General features: G+C 48.7%; 8 protein-coding genes across 8 annotated transcripts; 4 read left to right on the plus strand and 4 right to left on the minus strand.

Moving 5' to 3' along the window:
- Positions 1-687: 687 nt before the first annotated feature.
- Positions 688-1,999, minus strand: BDV37DRAFT_295039 (glycosyltransferase family 32 protein). The gene has a single exon (XM_032089770.1). The coding sequence runs from the start codon at positions 1,846-1,848 to the stop codon at positions 778-780; it is 1,071 nt and encodes a 356-aa protein (XP_031940093.1). The 5' UTR covers positions 1,849-1,999; the 3' UTR covers positions 688-777.
- Positions 2,000-3,716: 1,717 nt separating this feature from the next.
- Positions 3,717-5,839, minus strand: BDV37DRAFT_154199 (cytochrome P450). Its single transcript, XM_032079035.1, has 4 exons — positions 5,399-5,839; positions 5,304-5,338; positions 4,431-5,237; positions 3,717-4,367 (listed from the first exon to the last, which is right to left on the minus strand). The coding sequence occupies exons 1-4, from the start codon at positions 5,787-5,789 to the stop codon at positions 3,834-3,836; spliced, it is 1,767 nt and encodes a 588-aa protein (XP_031940094.1). The 5' UTR covers positions 5,790-5,839; the 3' UTR covers positions 3,717-3,833.
- Positions 5,840-6,168: 329 nt separating this feature from the next.
- BDV37DRAFT_252030 (GPI-anchor transamidase) lies at positions 6,169-8,199 on the plus strand. The gene has a single exon (XM_032082367.1). The coding sequence runs from the start codon at positions 6,286-6,288 to the stop codon at positions 7,495-7,497; it is 1,212 nt and encodes a 403-aa protein (XP_031940095.1). The 5' UTR covers positions 6,169-6,285; the 3' UTR covers positions 7,498-8,199.
- On the plus strand, positions 8,180-11,432 carry BDV37DRAFT_252032 (cell division control 45 family protein). The gene is made up of 2 exons (XM_032082368.1): positions 8,180-9,113; positions 9,167-11,432. The coding sequence occupies exons 1-2, from the start codon at positions 8,340-8,342 to the stop codon at positions 10,973-10,975; spliced, it is 2,583 nt and encodes an 860-aa protein (XP_031940096.1). The 5' UTR covers positions 8,180-8,339; the 3' UTR covers positions 10,976-11,432.
- A 195-nt stretch (positions 11,433-11,627) lies between these two features.
- On the plus strand, positions 11,628-13,208 carry BDV37DRAFT_272633 (uncharacterized protein; the record flags this gene model as incomplete). Its single annotated transcript, XM_032084907.1, has 3 exons — positions 11,628-12,408; positions 12,471-12,934; positions 13,008-13,208. 3 exons carry the CDS (start codon positions 11,628-11,630, stop codon positions 13,206-13,208), a joined length of 1,446 nt encoding a protein of 481 aa, XP_031940097.1.
- A 146-nt stretch (positions 13,209-13,354) lies between these two features.
- On the minus strand, positions 13,355-16,483 carry BDV37DRAFT_252035 (polynucleotide adenylyltransferase). The gene is made up of 8 exons (XM_032082369.1): positions 16,085-16,483; positions 15,874-16,022; positions 15,434-15,808; positions 15,159-15,370; positions 14,493-15,102; positions 14,334-14,448; positions 14,165-14,282; positions 13,355-14,026 (listed from the first exon to the last, which is right to left on the minus strand). The coding sequence occupies exons 1-8, from the start codon at positions 16,231-16,233 to the stop codon at positions 13,955-13,957; spliced, it is 1,800 nt and encodes a 599-aa protein (XP_031940098.1). The 5' UTR covers positions 16,234-16,483; the 3' UTR covers positions 13,355-13,954.
- Positions 16,484-16,689: 206 nt separating this feature from the next.
- Positions 16,690-18,545, minus strand: BDV37DRAFT_252039 (homoserine acetyltransferase family protein). The gene is made up of 6 exons (XM_032082370.1): positions 17,926-18,545; positions 17,370-17,865; positions 17,197-17,306; positions 16,995-17,142; positions 16,865-16,944; positions 16,690-16,809 (listed from the first exon to the last, which is right to left on the minus strand). The coding sequence occupies exons 1-6, from the start codon at positions 18,068-18,070 to the stop codon at positions 16,712-16,714; spliced, it is 1,077 nt and encodes a 358-aa protein (XP_031940099.1). The 5' UTR covers positions 18,071-18,545; the 3' UTR covers positions 16,690-16,711.
- A 5-nt stretch (positions 18,546-18,550) lies between these two features.
- Positions 18,551-20,573, plus strand: BDV37DRAFT_252043 (flavin reductase family protein). The gene has a single exon (XM_032082371.1). The coding sequence runs from the start codon at positions 19,042-19,044 to the stop codon at positions 19,837-19,839; it is 798 nt and encodes a 265-aa protein (XP_031940100.1). The 5' UTR covers positions 18,551-19,041; the 3' UTR covers positions 19,840-20,573.
- Positions 20,574-20,577: the final 4 nt, after the last annotated feature.

The raw sequence follows: 20,577 nt of genomic DNA on the forward strand, positions 1-20,577 counted from the left end.
AGCAATACAAATGCCAGTATGATAAAGTTTGAGATTCAAAGATCAGCGTTATACTCTGTAAGAACCTCACTGGGAACTCCTTCAACGCAGCAAGCATTGATTTGGCCATGTTTCAGCCCCTGAAAAGCCGATGGTTGTGGCCAAGACCGAGAGGCGCAGCATGTTTTACCCTCCGCACTGCGGCACTGCCTCGCTGAAGTGGATGCTTTAGTCAACCTACAAGGGCAGATGGTTAGGGCCCCAACCCAACGGTTCTAGGGTTCGATACCCGCAACATCCCCACAAGGGTCCCAATCAATAAGGCTTTAGGGTCACTGTTTCTAGTAGGATTTGCTCTTGTTGGTAGCTCTACCTCAGATGTCAAAAAATTACTAAGCGGAAGAGTTTCATCGGTTTTTATGGGGCAAACAGAAGTTCAAGGTACCAAGCCACCAAATAGAAGCTTGTAACGGCCTGGACTGTCTTAGGGTGTTGCTCATACACGTTGCACCTAGGCATTATCCTCCCTCCCCTATCTTCTTGTTGGTGCTGTAGGGCCTAATCTTCGCTTCTTTAAAGATAGTGTTCCATTGTGTAAAGAATTTATTGTAGATCGCCGGTTATCTATTAGAATATATATTCAACATAATAGAAGCTTCTCGCTGTATAATGCGCGGCAAAGGAGAGTATGAATCAAGGCAGTATGGAGTGAAGGAAAGCAAGGAAGACAGTAGAAAGAACGAACGAACGAACACAGCACCCACATTCCATTGAGCTGGTGAGAAAACAAACGAATCATCACAAAATGCCTGCTTCCTCATCCCGCCTATCTAATATCAAGGTATATCTCGACCGTCTTCTTCTCACCCGTAGGATATAAAACGTCAACACCAGTACGCCAATTGCAACTGCTCCAAGACAAATCTCACGCCAGTGTTTGTAGATGTAACTAACTATCGCTACATCGTTTCCATGCCAGGTGGATCCTGGGGCGTGTCCAAAGAATGAGTACGCAGTGGTGTCGTACATCATAGAAGGAAGTATAGCAACGCCATGTGGCATGGTAATTTCCTCGCCCGGGCCATTTTGCACTTTTCGAAACCACTCTGTCAAGAGGCTGCTGAGATACATCGGCCCCGTCGTAAAAAACACAGTGATATACTTGGAGAGGTAGAAGCCGTCGTGATCATGCAGAGCCAGGGCAACTTTGGTGATGAATGGATGTCCTGGGGTACTCGCCATCAGGTCGTTACTGACACCGTATGGTTGGGTCTTGGGCATCCAGGCAGAGAAGTCCAGCAGCGGGTCCAACGGTCGGCGACAAGCTATGTCCATATCGATATACACGCCCCCATAATGCCACAGTAGAAAATAACGGATGGCATCAGCGCGTTGAATGTTGTATGGGTAGGCATCGTAGGTGGGAAGGAACCAGTCAAAATGGGTTTCGATGAACTGACGAGAGGACTCGTCGGTCCAGAAGTATTGCTTGTAGGTGGGATTCAACGTGCGACATGACTCGTAGGTGCCTTTCCAGTGAGAGGGTATATCTTCTGTCTTGTATGTTCGGTGGATGATTCGTGGGATGGAGGCAGGAGGAGTTATGCTGTCTGCAGCATCGAATTGGATCGGTTGACCAAGATGAATAGACTCATTGAGCGCTGTAACATAGGCAGGAGAAAAATTGTTTAGCGAAAGTGAATGGGCTCTAAGGCTGTCAGAGAACTCAATGAACGATCGTGTAAGAGATACTAAAAGAAAGACTAGGGAGACAGTAAAGAATGAAAAGAGAGGGTGCAGCCATAGAAAATTCCAAAGGGTAATGAGGGAACTCCAAACCCTGCGTAGAAGCCACCACAGCGATTCCATGGTAAGGTCAATCTTCTTTGGCCTTCCCTCTTGACTATTCCCCGTGTCTACGATAAAAAGATCAAGTATACTCTCTACATATATTAGGCTTACTCCTATCGTGGGCCAAGTGCAAGATGGCTGAAGGGACTGGTCCACTTAGATCCGCTGCGGGTGTTGGCTTGGATATTTGCCCGTTCATGCTAAGTTGTTTCAAGATACCCAACCAAAAATGCTCCACCTCTCTGTATTGACTAAACTCAGACATATGGCGGGGCTATGCCAGGTCAATTACATCAAACGGTACGTGATAGGCATCGCTACCCATAGTCAACATGGCTCTATCCTTTGTTTCGGGACAGAGTGTGTCGCTTGAAGGAATGTATATTCCGGACTTCAATGTTTTACTGATCTCCTAAATGGGTGGCGTGGCATTATAGTCTATAAGAGAGCGTCTGCAGATTATCGAAATGAGAGGGCTGAAGGTAGAACTGGGAGTGAAAATTTTGATGGACGGGCTCAGTCCCCCTGCATGACCGACGCTACTCGCTACACAAAGGAGGCTACTGTAACTCAAGTGCTTGGCGGAGTGAGATGCTAGTCCATTGAAGACCGTACTATAATAGACGTATCCTCTGCCATATTAGCCAACTATCTAGCTGCTCATATGCTTGGCCCTGAATGTTTGAAAGTGCAGCGTCTATGTTGTGTAAAGTTCGGCATCAGGTATAATCAGTGCCACAGACGTTACTTATATCAAGGATAGTATGTTGGAACAAAGTATGATAGGCCATTTGGGAAGAGAAAATATTCTAGTACAAAAGCACACCGCGCTGGCTAGTGTGGAAAGCGGAGGAAAATGGTGGATCACCACCAGGTCGATGTTGCTACTGCTGTGTATATACCCATTTGAAGAGCGAAGTTACTCCGAGAATGACAACTTGTTGAGGGCAGATAAACTTGTTGTAATCGTCCACATTACTGAAGCTGTTCGTTTTTTATGATGGAATGACCATGAGACAGATATAAGTAACCTGTGCATGCATACGTCCTCTAAAAGATGAGTTCAGCATGCTCTATTATGCTCTGAATTTATGGTTCATCAACAACATCCATTTCTTATCTAGTAGACTCTCTAAGAAGAGGTGCTATCACCGTTGTATCTGTGACAAGGCTGGAGAGCTTGGTCTCAACTGACCGCGATGGCCCGGAGCAGTGAAGGGGCCCTGTTAGTGGCATCGGCCATCTTCCGAGTTATGGTTCGTCCTGACCAAAAGCTGCACCACTGTTAGAGCTGGCATTTATCCAATAATTGGTAATTTGAAGCAATCGGCCAGATGATGCCTTGCTGCGCCTCGTCAACCCCTGATTTAGGGCTGCGGGAGATGCTTGGCGACGTTTGCTAACACCACTCACGGCTTTGGATTCAATTTATCATAATCCACCTTAACCACAATCCTCCCCACTACTAACCATGGGACTTGACGTAGAACATGGGTTAGGCCAAGAAGACCATAGCATACCCTATCCTACTGTTCACGCCCTCGTTTGCTATCCGTCCAAATGCCTCTCGTATGTCTTGCTATGTGCAGTTACTCGATCCTTTCTCCCGAATTATATACGAAAGCGTCGCGGTTATGTCGCTTCCATTGATCACAGAGATTATTTACTGGTGGCTATCACGACAAGGTATACGGCGGACAGTAAGGAGAGGCTTAATTCTGCTGTACTATTGTTGCAAAATGTTTCCATCAGAAACATCAACGACATCAACAACATCTCATACCAGAAGATGCTAAAAAAGAAAAAAAAAAAAAAAAAAAAAAAAAAAAAAAAAAAAAAAAAAAAAAAAAAAAAAAAAAAAAAAAAAAAAAAAAAACACAAAGAAAGGATGGCTGTGATCGACGGTATGAAAATGACCCCAATGTGACACCTAAAGCACTCATGGCACTTCCTCTGTCCATTCGAACTGCGACTAAGCTATATGACTCTCAAGCCTTGCTAACTCACCGTTTCTGGAACAGCAGCGGTACTTCATCACGCATTGACAATGTGATAAAGGAAGTACTTTCCTGTAAAACTTTCTCCGCCCTTCGACGCATATCGTCCTCGGTCTTACACCCACTGGATTTCGCCAACACAACATGATACTCACGGAAGATAATAGCCACGGCAACTACAAACTCGACCTGAGCGAATTTCTTGCCAAGACACACCCGGAAGCCGTCGCTGAAGGGAATATATGACCCTCGGACTGGTTTATGGATTGTGTCATATTCTAACCCAGGTCCAGACAGACCCACTCCCTCGTTCTTCGCAAGGAAGCTCTCCGTGTTCTGCTTATCCCACCTCTTGGGATCGTACACAGCTGCATCTGGCCCCCAGTACTCTTCAGAGTAATGAAGCCCACTAGCATTGACGCTGATATAAACATGCGGCGGAAGGAGATAAGACTGGTTCTGATACGTGATATCGACTGCGGAGTCTCCTGTCCATCTGGGAATGGTTGTCACTGGAGGATACATCCGAAGTGTTTCAAGCTGATGGACTCAGTGATCATTCTCGGAACAATGACAATCACAAAGGTGGGCTATGTCACATACCATTACACATAAAGGGCTAACGAGCTTTGGGTAAACCCGTCTGTAATCCCACTCGACAGGGTTATGAGGCTCGTCACATGTTGCTTCTCGAATCCCCTCGTACAAATACTCCTGTGCATCTTGATTGAGAGCAAGGAGCACAAGAGCAAACCGAAGAGCAACAGCAGTGGTTTCATGCCCAGCGATTGTGAATACGAACAGGTTCCCAAGTATCTCATCATCCGTAAGATCAGGGTCGAGTCCTTGGCCTTTATTTCTCTGCTGTTTAGATCTGACTAAACCATCAATCAAATTCTGTGTTAGGCTTTCCTTTGTTTCAGCCATCGATACTAAAGCCCGTAGATAACTGCCTATATCGTCGAACGCATCAAAGTCTTTCTTGAAGAATGGCAGTATGGACCGTGGGATACATTTGGGAAGGCCATTGGCTATAAATATCGAGGTTATGTGCTTATTCAAATACTCCATCGCAGAGCGGAATGTGAAGTGATAGCCTGGAGAAGGTGATATGGCGTCTTTGAATAAGCCTTCAGCACTGTCAGTCGAATTTTCAAGGATGGGTTTGAACGGAAGCTTCACTCCGTATCCAACACTGCAGATAATATTGAGAGTGAATTTTAAGATGTCCTCTCTAGCATCTGTCAGAATAAACTCGGATTGTGAAGAGCTTCGAGTGTGCTCATCCTTCCAATATTGCATCATTTCGTCCGTCTGGCGGATTGTTTCCTCCCAAACCAGGGCGCTAGTTCTCTCATTAAACGCTGCCGCTGTATGCCGACGCAGATGTGCCCATTGAGAGCCTTCGGACTATGATTTATTAGCTGAGCCTTTGAGCACTCGATGTCAATGCACATAATGCAGTGGACACCTTACTGTGACAATATTGGGACCATATATGTCCAGAGCCCCTATGATGTGGCTATTCATTAGTTTTACAGCAACACGTGAGCCATGCCAACATGATTTACCATATTGTTTGTGGGGTTTTGGGAAACCCTGACGAGACATGCAGATCTGAGAGGCCACTGAGGCGTCGCCCACCATGCAAGTTGAGACGGCTGGTGTAATAAGCATATAAACTCCCCCATGCCTCTTGTGGAGGCGGTCCTTTGTCATCCAGCGGGTTTTGAAGCCGCTATCATAGATATAATCGGCCAACTTGGGTGGGAGCCACGTGTTGATCACATATGGAACGATTCGAGTCTCGAAGAGAGATAGGAAGAATAAATTATGCGACGAGATAGGAAATGAGACGTATGGCAATCCAATCTTCCGCACACGGTTCCGGTGTTGAATGAGACAGAGACCTAGGTAGGCAGTATAGCTGATGAATAGAGAAAAAATGATGATTCCAATCATGCTTCTGCAGTTTGTTAGTAGTTGTAGCTGACAAGGTGGATATCGTCTCGGTCCCTTAGTATAGACAAGGAATCAAAGCGACTGCCTATGCCGTTCTTATTAGGACACTGTCACATTCTGCCTTCGAAGTACCGTGACCTATGTACTACTACTAGTACTACTACGACTGTTTCATTCCAGTACCGCCACAGACGTCAACGTGATTGGTGTTACGGAGTTCTCCGTAGGAGGGACTCCTCTTTTCCATCATGCTTGTTGCCTCAGGCTGCCAAGCTTTGTTTGCGGGATTTAATGCCTCAGGCATTGAATCTTCTGGCTTTGATGGATGCCTTATTGATCATCCCGATGTTCTGGCTGATTACTACTTCTTCAGAAACATCTCCACCTACCTAGTCGTGCTCACTCCTTTATTGTAACTACTGTGTTCACCCCTGTCTGTCGTTCATCACGCAACCTTTCTCTAATTATATTATGATTTGACGTTCGAGCGCTCATTATGTCTCCATACTTTGGACTCCTTAGAGTCCTTCCCTTCCTCCTCACAGCCTTTGCGTCTTTAGCTTTATCTGAGCATACATCGAACTGGGCCGTCTTAGTTTCGACTTCGCGCTTTTGGTTCAATTACCGCCACCTCGCAAATGTCCTCTCGCTGTATCGTACCGTCAAGCGCCTCGGAATCCCCGATTCGCAGATTATCCTGATGCTTCCCGACGATATGGCCTGCAACCCTCGCAATGTGTTCCCGGGAACAGTCTACAGCAATGCGGATCGCGCAGTCGACCTTTATGGAGACAACATTGAGGTGGATTACCGGGGCTACGAGGTCACCGTGGAAAATTTCATCCGCCTGTTGACCGATAGGCTAGACGAAGATGTACCACGGAGCAAACGCCTTGGCTCTGACGCGGGAAGCAATGTACTTGTGTATATGACAGGACATGGAGGAGATCAGTTTCTCAAGTTTCAGGACTCCGAGGAGATTGGCGCTTGGGACTTGGCGGATGCCTTCGGTCAGATGTGGGAGAAGAAGCGTTATCACGAGCTATTGTTCATGATCGATACCTGTCAGGCCAACACGATGTATACGCATTTCTATTCGCCCAATATTATTGCCACCGGGTCCAGCGAGCTTGATCAGTCTTCATACTCTCATCATGCCGACAACGATGTTGGAGTTGCAGTGATTGACCGCTGGACGTACTACGTCCTCGAGTTTCTTGAAACCCAGGTCACAAGTGCGAACTCTAAACTGACATTGGGCGACTTGTTCGATTCGTACGACGAAACCAAGATCCACTCACAACCAGGCGTACGATGGGATCTGTTCCCTGGTGCCGAGCAGGAGGGCCGCCTCCGAACGGTGGTGGACTTCTTCGGAAACGTCCAGAACATTGAGGTTGAGAATACCACTGCGACAGACCCGGGATCCCTAAAAGAAGATCTCATTGAGATTGCGCGACTGGTTGAGAAATGGCGCGCACGCGACCGAGACTACTTGGTCAATCAAAACGACTCGTCGCTTCGCGCAGGTAACGACAACTCTGGACCACAAGTTTCTTCATCACATCATTCGTCGCAGAAGAACTTTGAGCCTGCCAAAATGTCCCAGGAAGCTCCTTGGGAGAAACGATTAGTCGGAGCATCTGTCTTGGGGGTCTGCGCTGCTGTCTGGCTGACTGGATCGATCCTAGGCAGGCCCTCGGTTTGATCATGGTTTGAATTTCAACTTAACTATATATTTCATGTCTCTATAGGTTCATTCTTTTGCTCATCCATGACATTCGGTTGTGCTTTCCTATACTACCAGCGTACAGTGTGACTACAGCTTGTGGTCTTGCATTATGTGATACCTAGTTTCAGGAGTACTGACAGGCGTTGTTGGATTATTTGATCTTTTTTATCTCTTCTTTCTTCTCCCTCACTCTTAGTGTATGCCCTTTTCGCACATAATGGACATACTGCAGCTAGATATCTTGCATCGACGGCATTACAAACGCTCTTCATGCTCAAATCTAGTTGAAGAGCACGAGTCATCTACCTCCGAGCTACTCCGTACTCTGCATGTATCTCAAGAAAACAAAGAAGCGGAGAATAACCTTGTGCGTTAGTCATTGTGATACTGAGACAGCTAAGACAGTTTCTATATGACCTGTGGAGATTCATGATTTATTAACTGACTATTATGAATATGATTTTTGACTATTCTTCCTTCCCTTGCTTATTCTCTGACTAGTAATTTTATGCGGGCCATGAAGGATGTTTTTATGCCAGGAAATTAAATTTATTGAACCAAAAAGCGGGCTTGGCGGCAATCTCCGCACGTGTGGCGTCCCGGACGCGTCTGGACATTCGCGACGAAGTGCTTTTGTTACCCCAAGAGACTCGCCAACACTCGGGAATGGAGCCAACCAAAACACCATTGACTTTGTTTGTGTGAGCAGCCCGTGGTTTGATTGTTTCTCAGCTTAGAGCAGGGCCTCTTGGAGGCCTAAATTCAGTATCTGTTGGCTCCTTCGTTCGCGTATCGTTCGTCAACTTCCCCCGGCTGCCATGTATCTACCTCGCCAGCTCATATCGCACCTTTACCTACAACTCCTCCGATCACACCATCCGCTGTCTCCGCCTGTGTTGATTCTCGTGGCTCTCGAGCCCGATGCGCTCTGCGCTTGTCGAATTCTCACTGCTCTGCTAAAACGCGATTATATACCCCACAAAATCCAACCAGTTGCGGGATATGGCGACTTGTCTCGTGCGGGGGAGGAGCTCGTGAAGCCCATGCAGACTACCAATGGTGGTAGTGGCGGCGTGGTGGTCTGTCTAGGAGTGGGCGGCTTGGTGGACCTGAGCGAGATACTTTGTCTCAGTAACCCCGAGGAGGAAGTGGAGGACATGGGCGGGGTTGAGGTCTGGGTGTTTGATGCGAGACGACCGTGGAATTTAGCCAATCTTTTTGGTGGCCAGCCCGTGTCGGAGCAAGCACTGGGCGAGATTGATGCCAATGCGCGACGGAAAACGCGCGGTGTGAACAAGGGATGTATTACTCCCTCATACAAGTCAGGTAGTGGGGGTATCGTGGTCTACGACGATGGGGATATCGAGGAGGACATGAGCAAGGAGCGAGAAGCATATTGCGCATTGTTAGAAATGCCAGAGATAGATGAAGAGGACGAGGGGGATCTCGGTGAAGACTCGGGCAGTGAAGGGGAAGTAGACCAACCGTCCAGTTCGGATTCCAGAAAACGCAAGTCATGGTCACGGACGGACGACGAGGATGAATCTGACGAGGAGGACGGGCCGCCTCGTCAACGGAGGAGGAGCAATTCGGTATGTTCTACGTGGGGTTAGTATTCCTTTTGTGGCACTAATGTAGCTTGTAGGGGTCCTCGCTTGTTTCCTCCCCAACTCGTCAACGACCCAGGGCGCATGATCCTTTCCATTCATCACGCGCTGTCACACCAGTACTAGAATCGCCGTCGCTTGCCCAACCCAAACAGCCATCCGCGCGTTCGTTGAAACGGCGTCTACTGCGACTAAAACGAAAACATGAGAGTGTGCTACAGAATTACTACTCCTCCGGCACCTCATACTCAGAACCTATATCATCTCTAGTGTACTCGTTGGCATCGGAGCTTGGTCGTGAAGACAATGACCTGCTATGGCTTGCTATCGTCGGCGCATCTAGTCTAGAACTTAGCGGCCGCACAATGTCTGGTGTCGGTATCTCCAACTCGTCGGAATCTGGAGGGTCGGCTGGTTGGGGTGGAGAACGGGGTGAGCGTATACGACAGATCTTACGAGACGAGGTCCATCGACTGAATCCGCCGGATCCTTATGAACGTGATCGAGATATAAGAGGAGAGATCAATGGTGTTATCCCAACCACGGCAAAATCACCCACAGATAAGTCTATTCGTTTGTCGCCTGAACCCAGATTCATTCTTATACGACACTGGTCGCTATATGATAGCATGCTCCACAGCCCCTACTTAGCATCCCGATTACATGTGTGGACCGAGAATGGTAGGAAACGACTAAACAAACTCCTAGCCAAGATGGGCATCAGCCTGAGCCAGTCCCACCAAAGTTACACCCATATGGACATGGAATTAAAACGAGTACTGCGTCAACGCCTCCTTAAGTATGCACCAATGTACGGCCTGGATGGTTTGGTACCCGCGGAAGCATCTGGACATGCTACCTCTCGTGAGGGATGGGGTTTTGTGCGCTGCTGGGGCTGGAAGGCTTGTTTGTCTGCCACTGATGTGGGTGTTATTATTGGTGCCATGCTCGAGGTCGGGCCAGAGGAGGCACCGGGGTCGTGGGACGCAAAACACCTGTCGCGACCAAGGAGCGCGCCCGAATTGAATGGCGTCGACTCTACCGAGTCGGATCTCGCCAGCATTGTGCCCCGATTCTGGTGTGCATATGACGCCCTATCTCTGACGTCCGAGTCACCCACGCTGCTCCTAGAAGCGCTTCCCCTTGCTCAACATCTTCACCGCTCGATTTTGCGCACCGGTACTTCTTTACTTTCAAAACATCAGATTCGACACTTGCGTGCATTTCGCATCGCTGTTGTCAAGGATGGGCCGGACGTGAAGTTGTTCACTAATCCAGGGGCGTTGACTAAGTTGGCCCTGTGGATTGCCGAGGCAATTCGGGTACAGGAACGAGAGCGAGGCGATTCAGTCAAGATTGGGCGCAAGCGTGCTGCAGGAACCCCTTTGGTACTGGCTGGACTGGATGAAGATCGAGACCTTTATGTAGTTGTCGGGACTGGTGGGGGAGGTGGTGTGGTTGACTTCGCCGCTTTGAATAAACGGCGAGAAGAACGTCGGAAAAAGAAAGAGGCCAAAGAGACGAAGCGAAAGGAAAAGGAAGAGCGGCGCGCGAAGCGTGCGACAGAGCGGGCTCGGCGGGAGGCAGACGGCGAAGAAGACTTCGAAGAAAGCGAAGAGGAAGAATCATCCTCTGAATCAGAGTCCGAGTCGGAAGACGACGACGACGATACACGCGCCGATAAGCATCTGCTGCGGAACCGTTTTGGAATTGCGTTCCAAGAAGTTGTCCAAGAAACTAACACTCGCGTTCGCATTGACAGCTTTGATCATTGTGTGGTCGAAGTGCAGAAGGAAGACCTCGGTGCCTTCCTTGAAGCCTTGAGTTTCCGCAGTGTGGTCGGCTAAAACGGCGCTTATGACTTCACTTAATACTATCTCGAATCTCTTTTGTTGGGCTTCCTTAATGACCGGTTCGAATGGCTGCGTGGGTTGTCTTTCGTTTCTACTTTTTTTTTACGATGAAGATCTCTTGAGCATTGCGTACGATGAGGCTTGCGGAGTGCAAAGGAACGGTTTCTGCTATTCACAATAAAAGGGAAGGGAGGACATGCGTAATGACTGGTTGGGATCTATACGATCATTCTTTCTTTTTCTTTTTCCTATTCACTTTTGGATCAACAGCATCTGCATCATTGTCATAGTCATGACCATTTTGCATCTTCTCTGCACATGTCACGGCGCTTGCGGTGTTTTTGAGAGCCCTATATTCCTTATTCTTATTCTCCCCCGATTGCATTGTTCTGTTAGACTGATTGGATTCTTCAATGAGTGATCATGTTGTGGATAACCAGGTGCTAGATCTTTCTATAATCTAGAGAGAACTTGAAAGTTCCGTTTTGGCCATACATCGGACTAGTCTCCGATTCTCTTTCCTCCCCCCCGCATTTTCTTCCCCGTATGTGTGGGGTTCAAATATAGAGCGTCCCCCCGACCATAACAACCTCAATCTCTGGATCAATTCAACATCCACTCAATTCCACTGGGAAAACGAGCCATCATGTCCTCCCCAGAAGAATATCCCATTGTACCACGCGAAAGCACATTAGCCCAATTGCCCCCCGCATATCCCGCAAACGCCCAAGATCAGATCTCCCAGTTGCTGGCCTCCTCAACCCTCAATCGGCTAGTCGTACTCGACGACGACCCCACCGGAACTCAAACATGCCATGACATCTCCGTACTCACCGTCTGGGATATCCCAACCCTAACGGAAGAGTTCAGACAGGACTCCCCAGGATTCTTCATTCTGACCAACTCGCGCGCGCTCCCACCCCTCGACGCAGAGAAACTGATCCGCGAGATCTGCGAGAACGTCGCGCAAGTTGCCAAGTCCGCAGGACAGACTGTGGATATCGTCCTGCGCGGCGACAGTACATTACGGGGCCACTTCCCTCTCGAAACGGACGTTGCGCAGTCCGTGTTCGGGGACGCCGACGGGCTGGTGCTGGCCCCGTTCTTCTTTCAGGGTGGACGCTTCACCATCGGCGACGTGCACTATGTGGCTGAAGGGGAGAATCTGGTCCCGGCGGGGACGACACAGTTCGCGAAGGATGCCACCTTCGGATACAAGAGTTCGAACCTTCGGGACTATGTCCTTGAGAAAGCGGCCGGGAGGTTTCAGCCGGAGCAGCTGCATTCGATATCGCTACACGACATCCGGGTGGGAGGCCCTGAAGCAGTCTTCGAGAAGCTGATGGACATCCCCCGGGGCGGTGTCATTATCGTCAATGCCGCAGCGGAGTCCGACATGCATGTCTTCGTTGCCGGTTTGCTCTTGGGTATGAATTCCCATCCCCTGGCCTATTCCCTCGTTATTTTCCCAGAAGCTAACACGCAATAGCTGAAGCAAAAGGTAAACACTTCCTCTACCGCACCGGCGCAGCCTTCGTATCCACGCGCCTCGGGATCCGCTCCAAATCCCCCATAACAGCACGCGAACTCCAGCTCCCCGTCCCCAGAGAAACAGGCGGGCTAATCATCGCCGGCTCCTATGTGCCCAAGACGACAGCCCAACTGAATGTACTCACCTCCAAACGCGGACAAACAGGCCAACTCGCCATCCTCGAGATGGACGTCGAAGAACTGATTGCGTCGCCGGAAAGCGCTGCTGGCGCAATCCAGCAGACAGTCAAGGAGGCCGAGTCCCGTCTTCAAGCCGGCCAGGACACCTTGGTCATGACGAGTCGCAAGTTGATCACGGGGGATAGTGAGCTATCATCTCTAGCTATTGGGACAAAGGTCGCGAGTGCCTTGGTCAGTGTGCTGAGGCAGATTCAGGTGCGGCCGAGGTATATTATTGCCAAGGTGAGTTGTTTTGTTTTCCCCGAAATGTTCTGAGAGTTGGAGGCTTTGTATGACGAGATACTGATGGTTTCAGGGTGGGATTACATCCTCTGATGCCGCGACTAAAGGCTTGAATATGAAACGGGCTTTAATTGTTGGTCAGGCGGCGCCTGGGGTGCCTTTGTGGCGATGCGATGAGTCCACTTCGAGACACCGCGGTGCTCCTTTTGTGGTTTTCCCTGGGAATGTTGGTGGGGAGTCGACGCTGTGTGATTTGGTGGAAGCTTGGAGTTGAATGCGTGTTGTTGGGTGTATATACATGCTAGACGTAAGTAGATGAAGTGAGTGTATTCAGTACAATGGCTTGCCTGTACCGGATCGATAGGAACCAGAATAATCTGACAACTGCCTACGAGTAGATGGTGCTTTGAAGAGCAGTAGTTGTGACTGGTGGCCCGTAGGCCACGAAAAGACATTCTTTATTTCAACTAAACCTAGCTGGCGCTTACACCAGGCCTAACTGAACAGCAAGGTGATATGTACAGTCTCAGACCACCCGCAGTGTAGACCTACAACCTCCGTGCGAGTGCAGTAACAGTAAATAGAAAATTGGGCGGGGGGTGTTATGAACCCAACCGCGCGTAATGCAAGTATGATCAACCGCATCCACTGTCACGAACGCCTGCAATGAGGTAGTCGCTTGGTGGGCAAGATAACACAGATATAGTATCTGTATGGTCAAGAAAGAAAAAAGGTAGTGGAAAGAGAAAAGAAACCAACCTTGAAACTCCTGACGTCAGTTGCAACAGTGCGTCTCGGGGGACGAGTCACTAGATCAACTGTAGGTTTTTGTTTTTAGTGGATTTCAGCTGGGATTATACTAAGAGATGTGCCGCCCATTTACTACATGTCATCCAATCCGGATGCGGTTCTTCATATGGCTGGCTGCAACGGTGACTGTTGATGTCGGGCATCTCACTCACGAACAGATCGGGGACCTGCCCCATCGTGGTTTTGGGCCTAATTACGGTTGATAGGCACTCACGCAGGTGTTGCTGTATTGGGCACTCCGTTGGACGGAATTTGACGTTTCGCAGTCGGAAGTGACGGATCCTGCAGGAAAAAATCAACGGTTGATATCAGTCATGTTCAGACGTCAGGACTCTTGAGAATTGCTAAGCGCGAGGGGTCGAATTTCGTAGAAGTAGCTTGCCGTCCATAGTCCACTCGAACTTTCTTGTTTGCACTTACGTCCAATGATTCGATGCCTCGTTTCTGACCGCCCGCTCCGGCTTTCTTGATAATCTTCTTCTTAGGCCGCTGGGGACGCGTTTCTCCTGGTTGAAAGACATCTTCGGGAAGGTCGAAGCTGATCCGAGTGTTAAAGTACGAACCCCTAAATTCCAGGTGAAACACTTACTTCCGCACATGGATGATGGCCAAGTCGTTGATACCGGGCTGATATCCAGGCCAAGAGGTACAAGTCGACTTAAATATCTGGGCGTCGGTTGAGATATCCAACGACCGGGATTGGCCTTGTCAAGTCAGTGGGATCAGACAGGAAAATCGGCTAACATACCTGGCTCTAATGGCTTCAATTCCAGCCCGATATAATATGTTGTGGTGTAGATGGTTCGACTCTCGCCATTGGCCTTATCCTCCACGGTCTCGGCGACGTCTCGTTTTTCGATCTGACTGTTAGCCGCGGCCTGGTGAGCAGCGTCGTTTATCTCATCGGTCGTCTCTGTTTTTTGGCCTTTATCTTGATACTGGGTAGAGCCATTCTTCACAGCTTCGGCCTCCTCGTCGCTGCTGACGATATGAACCCTTTCGAAGCCTTTGGGGAACGGATGAGCAACTGCGATGGTTGACTTCCTGTCTAAAGCCCCGACCAAATGTCTAATCTTTGATTCAACAAGTCCAGACCAGACCGCTTCCGCCTCTTTGGTTCTGCTTGACGCGGTTATGCTGAGGTAGTACTTATAATCGCGAGTGAAGAATGAATGTCTTGCGAAGAGGTCGTTCCAAGTGTTTTGTTTCAGGAAGATTTTGTCTACGATATCACCACCTCGTTGCAATTCGCGAAGGATAACAGTCTTGGTTGACATGGAGACGTTGTGAGTAGCGCACATGGAAGGGTATGCGGGGGTAATTATCGGCATCAGGTGAAAGCGGTCACCGTGATAAATCTATGACCAGATCAGCGACCTTTCGAGATCATCAAGTGACCAGCTGCGGTACCCACCTTTGGATTCCAGACTTTCATCTGGAGAGGTCCATCCTCAATTGGCTTCAGCAACACAGGCTGAGGCCACGCCCATTTGTTCATTATCCGGAAGAATTTGCCCACAATCACTGACCCGGTCGCTTGGGGGTATAACTGGCACACTCTAGCTACCAACATAGCCCAAGCAACACCGCCGGGGAAGCCCACGATATTAGAGTAAATGGCTCTGCCTGTGCGTAGGTTGGAACGGTTAGCTGACGAGCACTGGAAGGGTCAAGAACAAAGCTCCTTACGTTGCGCCCAGAGTTTGATAGCACGCAAAGCTAGACGGAAAGTTTTCTGTTGAGGTACAAGCTCCAGAATCTCGTCAGTCACACGAGTTCCATTAAGTGATCTGACCTCTTTTTCATCCAAGCCTCTGAGGTAGTCATTGTTCTTCAAATCGAGGTTGAGCGGAACTGAAGGGACGATCAGGCGGGCATAAATCAAGTCGATACTAATACCGGAAAACTCGAGTTTGATAATAGGTACGAAGGCATCTGGAACAGGGGTCATCTTCTCAATAGCCCCTTGTGGAGCCATTCTTTCAAGAACAGGGGGGAAATCGGAAAAGAAATCGTCGATGACAACATGCTTCGGACCAACAATCAAGGTATCGATATCCGACCCTGCCACGAAGCGCAATCAATACTCGGGAAGTCAGAACAATTATCAAGCACTGCTGGCGACTCACCAGGTCCGTAAACGCCGAGGCGATAACTTCCATAGGTAAAGATCTTTCCTCCGGCGGCCTCCACTGCAGCAGGGGATAGTCCCTTCTTTCGGCTAACGACTTTGATAAACTCGACCGTGACACGTTGGATAAGTTGAAGCGTGTTTTTCCTGTCAAACCAAGGCAATGAGCGCTTATGTCGAGCATTGTGAAAGGCTCCCGATTGCCTTACCTGTGCTCGGTCTCTGTAGGGCTTTCAAAGTTGTTCTGCAGCTTTAGTTCAGAGATCAGATCGTCATTTGCAGCGAGCTCATCTGGAGTCGGCAAGACCGTAGAGATCGGAGGAGTAACCCCCCATTGACGAACTGGTGGTGTGGCCATAATGACTGTCTATTTTAAGGTGTAGGATCATGCGGCGCTTAAGTTCTTAGAAAGCGGAGATGAAAGACTGCAAAGCTAAGAAAGAACGTATGTCTTTTAGAGCTAGGAAAGACAAAGGAAACACGACAAAAAAGGGGGGGTACAGGAACGTGACAAGACAAGAAAAGTGAAGGAAAGGGAAGAACGGGGTGAGTGAATTGATGGGAAAATGCCCAATAGTTAAAGAGAGGCTGATCAAGCCAACGATCGGAGTTGAAGAAAGAAGGTTTATCGGCGCCACGCCTGGTCAACTGACTCAGCAGTGACGCCTGTGTACAATCACGTGCTACTGTGGATTTCCCATACATCTTCGTCAACCAATCATATGAATTGCATCATACCCCAATTTTCAATGTTTCAAGACGGGTTGCAGCCATGCTATCTCACCCACTTCTCCATGGAAACTTGCTATAGAAAAGCAGACCTACGGCGTAACCAATTACAATGACGCTCCCGAATGCTTCCCCAGAAACTGGGCCAGTTGCTTGTCAAGCCACTCAACATCATCCTTACTGTCACCAGGGCCCCCCGCCCAGTCTACAAGTAACATGTCAGCAATAATCCTTCTGCAGTATGATAGATGTCCACTTACGACCCCAAATGGAGGGGAAAACCCGAAGTGTACCGATTCCCGGTTTCATGCATGCAACCTCATACTCAGAATCTTCCGGGCTGCGGCAATTAGCTATCGGATTGATCTAAGGAAGGGAGATGTGACATACGGAAAGTAAAGGTCGGTTTTTCCCGGCAACACCAACGTCTTCGCTTTGATTGAGGCCATGGCCTTCTCAAAGTCGCCATTGTATGGCTCTTGATTGCTCACGTTCCCTTGCTGCCATGTTTGCAGATGAACCAGCAGATTTTCAGGGTCTAGATCCACGTTAACTACGAGAGCGAAGACAGAGCAGAGCTGTGTGGATTTACCTTTAGATAGAGCCCACTTCTCCCAGAAACCTTGCATAAAGTCCTCCAGGCTCTTGTAGCCAAGTGTAGTCTCATACAGCTTTTCTCTGTAGAAAGCTTGGCTAAAGCCCCTGTATGAGAGAGAGGGACATTAGAAATGGTACAGCAGGGCATGGCTTGTTGTCAGTCCTTACCAACCAGCATAAACCCTGCCCAAAGCTTTCAAGCCGATTTGCCTCTCCTGGGCATTCCATATTCTTGACGCCTGTCCAGCCTCGAGAGAGCGGGTATCTCTCAGTACAGCAGAGGGCGTGTGCTTTGCTGCTAACAGCGCACCTTTCACCCCCTCCAAGAACACCTGGTTATGCAAGGAGGTCCTTGCTGACCCGCAGAATGGCACCACCAAGTCCATGAAGTCCGGGTACTGCGTCGCCCACTGATAGCTTTGGGCTGCGCCCATCGACCACCCGACCACAGCGTGCAGATGCGTTATGCCCAATTGCTGTGTGACCAGTGTATATTGGGCGCGCACGTTGTCGTAGAAGGAACATGTCGGAAATACATCGGAAGCGGAATAGTTGGACGGGGAGGTTGATTGGCCATTCCCAAAGAGCGCCGGGATAACGATGAAGTACGTCTTGGGATTGAGTGTTTTGTCTTCTCCGATCAACCAGACGTTATCCGAGATCGCTGAATGTAAGAGATATTCTGTTAGTATGGCTGCGGAACTTTCTGAATTCTAATACGTACATCCGGAAAACCATGTGGGGTAAACGATAGCTGGCGACTTCGGGTCACCAAATGTCTTGTATGCGATAGACGCCTCGATGAGTTTTTCTCCACTTTGTAGCTCCCAATCTCCAAGCTTGAAGGTTTCAAAGTCTTGGTGGGTCATTTTGGATATTCGATCACAAGAGATGCAGCGTGTGATGGTTCTGAACAGCTGTAGTGCACAAAACCCTTTGGGATGAGAGGGGATGGGAAGTTAATTACGTGAAAGTAGGCTCGCTCTGATAGTACCTTAACACTCTATTTATACTAGATATAGGTATCCTATCCCAGTTTGCTTATCAATGATTGGAGAAGACCCCCGAAACTGACAAATGAAAGTTTGAACACGAGAGAGTTTGAACCACCTTGATAAGCCTAGGTGAACAACCTGCATAGTTACATCGTCCTTGGGATAGCAAGGTTGGAGAAGTGTGGAGAAATGTGTAACGTCACGGCCGACGTGGTTTCGATTCCGCCCTTGAGGGTGCAAGGATACAAATCAATACTCATTTGACATATAATCATTCTCAAATAACCTACTTCCTTCATGATGATTGACTCCATTCTCAAGAGATGAATGTCAAGTACAAGCCATCAACTACTAGTAACTATCTCCTACCCAAAGCGTAGGTGAGGGGTTGTTTTCGGGTGCTGACAAAACTCAAGCTAATATCGGCCCGAGAGTCGGCAGTGAACTCTACATCCACGCACTCCGTTAAGTAATTCTCACCTATTGGGGCGTCGGATTTGGAAAATTGCACTTTATGGTCCGTGGAAATTGCACAATGAGAGACCCGCAATCTGCTCAACGGATGTAATGATGCGATAGCAGCTAGGTTTGGTAAATCCACCACTGTGAATACCTCCCATGCATCGCACTGTTGTGAGAAGCACCTTGCGTTTTTCGACTAGCCATCTCTATAAGCAGTTGTAAGTTTCCTTCGCGCCCAGAAAGGCGTTTCCGACTCGGCAAGGCATCATACACTTGGGCAGAGTCCAGGTCACACAAGTCGCGATCAATATCGCTGATGAACGTATAGTGGAAGCGGAAATAGCCTGCACGGCGTCAAGCCTTGGTACAATCGTTCATTCAGCATGACTTCGGCATTTTTTAAAGCGGGTGACGACTTTGAAAAGGTTCAAGCTGCTCGGCCGGATTTTACACGTGATGCAGAGGTCACTTTCTCAAAGCCCCCTAAGCCAGACTGGAAACAGGGCGAGGGTGCGAATGATGGCGGCGAAAGTTTGAAGAAGAATCATGTCGAGATCGACCCTCATGAGGAAGGAAGGCCGGTTTCATCTAACTACAAGATCTTAATCTCGGGGATGGTTCCTAGGCCCATAGCGCTCATCAGTACCAAGTCGAAGGATGGAAAGTCTGCCAACTTGGCGCCTTTCAGTTATTCACAGGTCGTCAATCATGACCCTCCTCTCTTTGTCGTCGGCTTTGTTGGATCGCTTGAGAAAGCCAAAGACACGCTGAAGAACCTCGCCGAGACAGAAGAATGCGTCATTAACATCATCTCTGAACATTTCGTGGAGGCAGCAAATGCGACCGCCGTCAACGCTCCATATGGTGTTTCCGAATGGGAGATATCCGGATTGCACCAGGCACCTAGTTCGGTGGTCCAGCCAGCCCGCGTGCAGGAATCAATCTTATCTATCGAAGGCAAACTCGTCGAAACCAAAGAATTTGAAAGCAGAACGACGCCCGGAAAGAAGACTGGAGTATTGGCCATCATTGAGGGTGTCCGATTCTGGGCGAGAGAGGATGCCATCAATGAGGATCGAAGCGTGATTGACCTTAAGGTCTTGAAGCCCATCAGTCGGCTAGGGGGGATACAGTACGGGCGAACTACCGATGCGATCGAGATACCTAGACCACAATTCTAAACATGACGGAACTGTTCCAGCAGGGTTGGTTCCCGACTAGTACAAAAAGAACTGCGAGCTATGTTGGAGAGGAGTGCACATCGAGAATTGATAAGTGGCAATTTGACATAGGTCTCTGAACCTTGTAGCACCTGAGAGTTCGTCCTGTATTGTAGAATGTAGGCGTTCTGCAACCCCGACTTGAAGCCATGTCACTTTGCTGGATATGTAGTATGAAAGTTGGAAAGACTCTCATAAACTCCGATAAATGATCATATTATTTTCCAAGAAATACCAGGTTTAACGTGCCAGAGATGTGTCTCCTTGGGTGGGTTCTGATCAATTAGGTATCGGAGTTGATGCCGAAAGTCGGTTGACACTGCGATATGTGGGGATAGAAAAGAGGGTCTGATTTCCCCAACAACCCACTGCCTCGGGGACTCCGGGCGGGAAAAGAATGGAGACCCCAGAGTCCAGACTCCAGCTTTATAAGTGATTGTCCGTCCAGCTCCTTAGGCGGTTAAATTGACGCAAAACACCTGCAGGAACCGATCCATGACAATGGTATTTAATTTAGTTCTTCTGTATATTCAGCCTATCTTCCTGTTTTTTAAGCTTCTCTGATTTTCACGATATAGCGCTTGGTTAGATTGTCGCAAGATAGATTTTTGACTCCAAAGCTCGACAAGTAAGGTACATTTGGGGCACGTCACATGAGGAATCGCTGGGTCCAACCTGGAATCCTTTTGGGCCCGGAAT

This window comes from Aspergillus pseudonomiae, assembly GCF_009193645.1.
Source record: "Aspergillus pseudonomiae strain CBS 119388 unplaced genomic scaffold BDV37scaffold_47, whole genome shotgun sequence".
NCBI classification, from domain to species: Eukaryota; Fungi; Ascomycota; class Eurotiomycetes; order Eurotiales; family Aspergillaceae; genus Aspergillus; species Aspergillus pseudonomiae.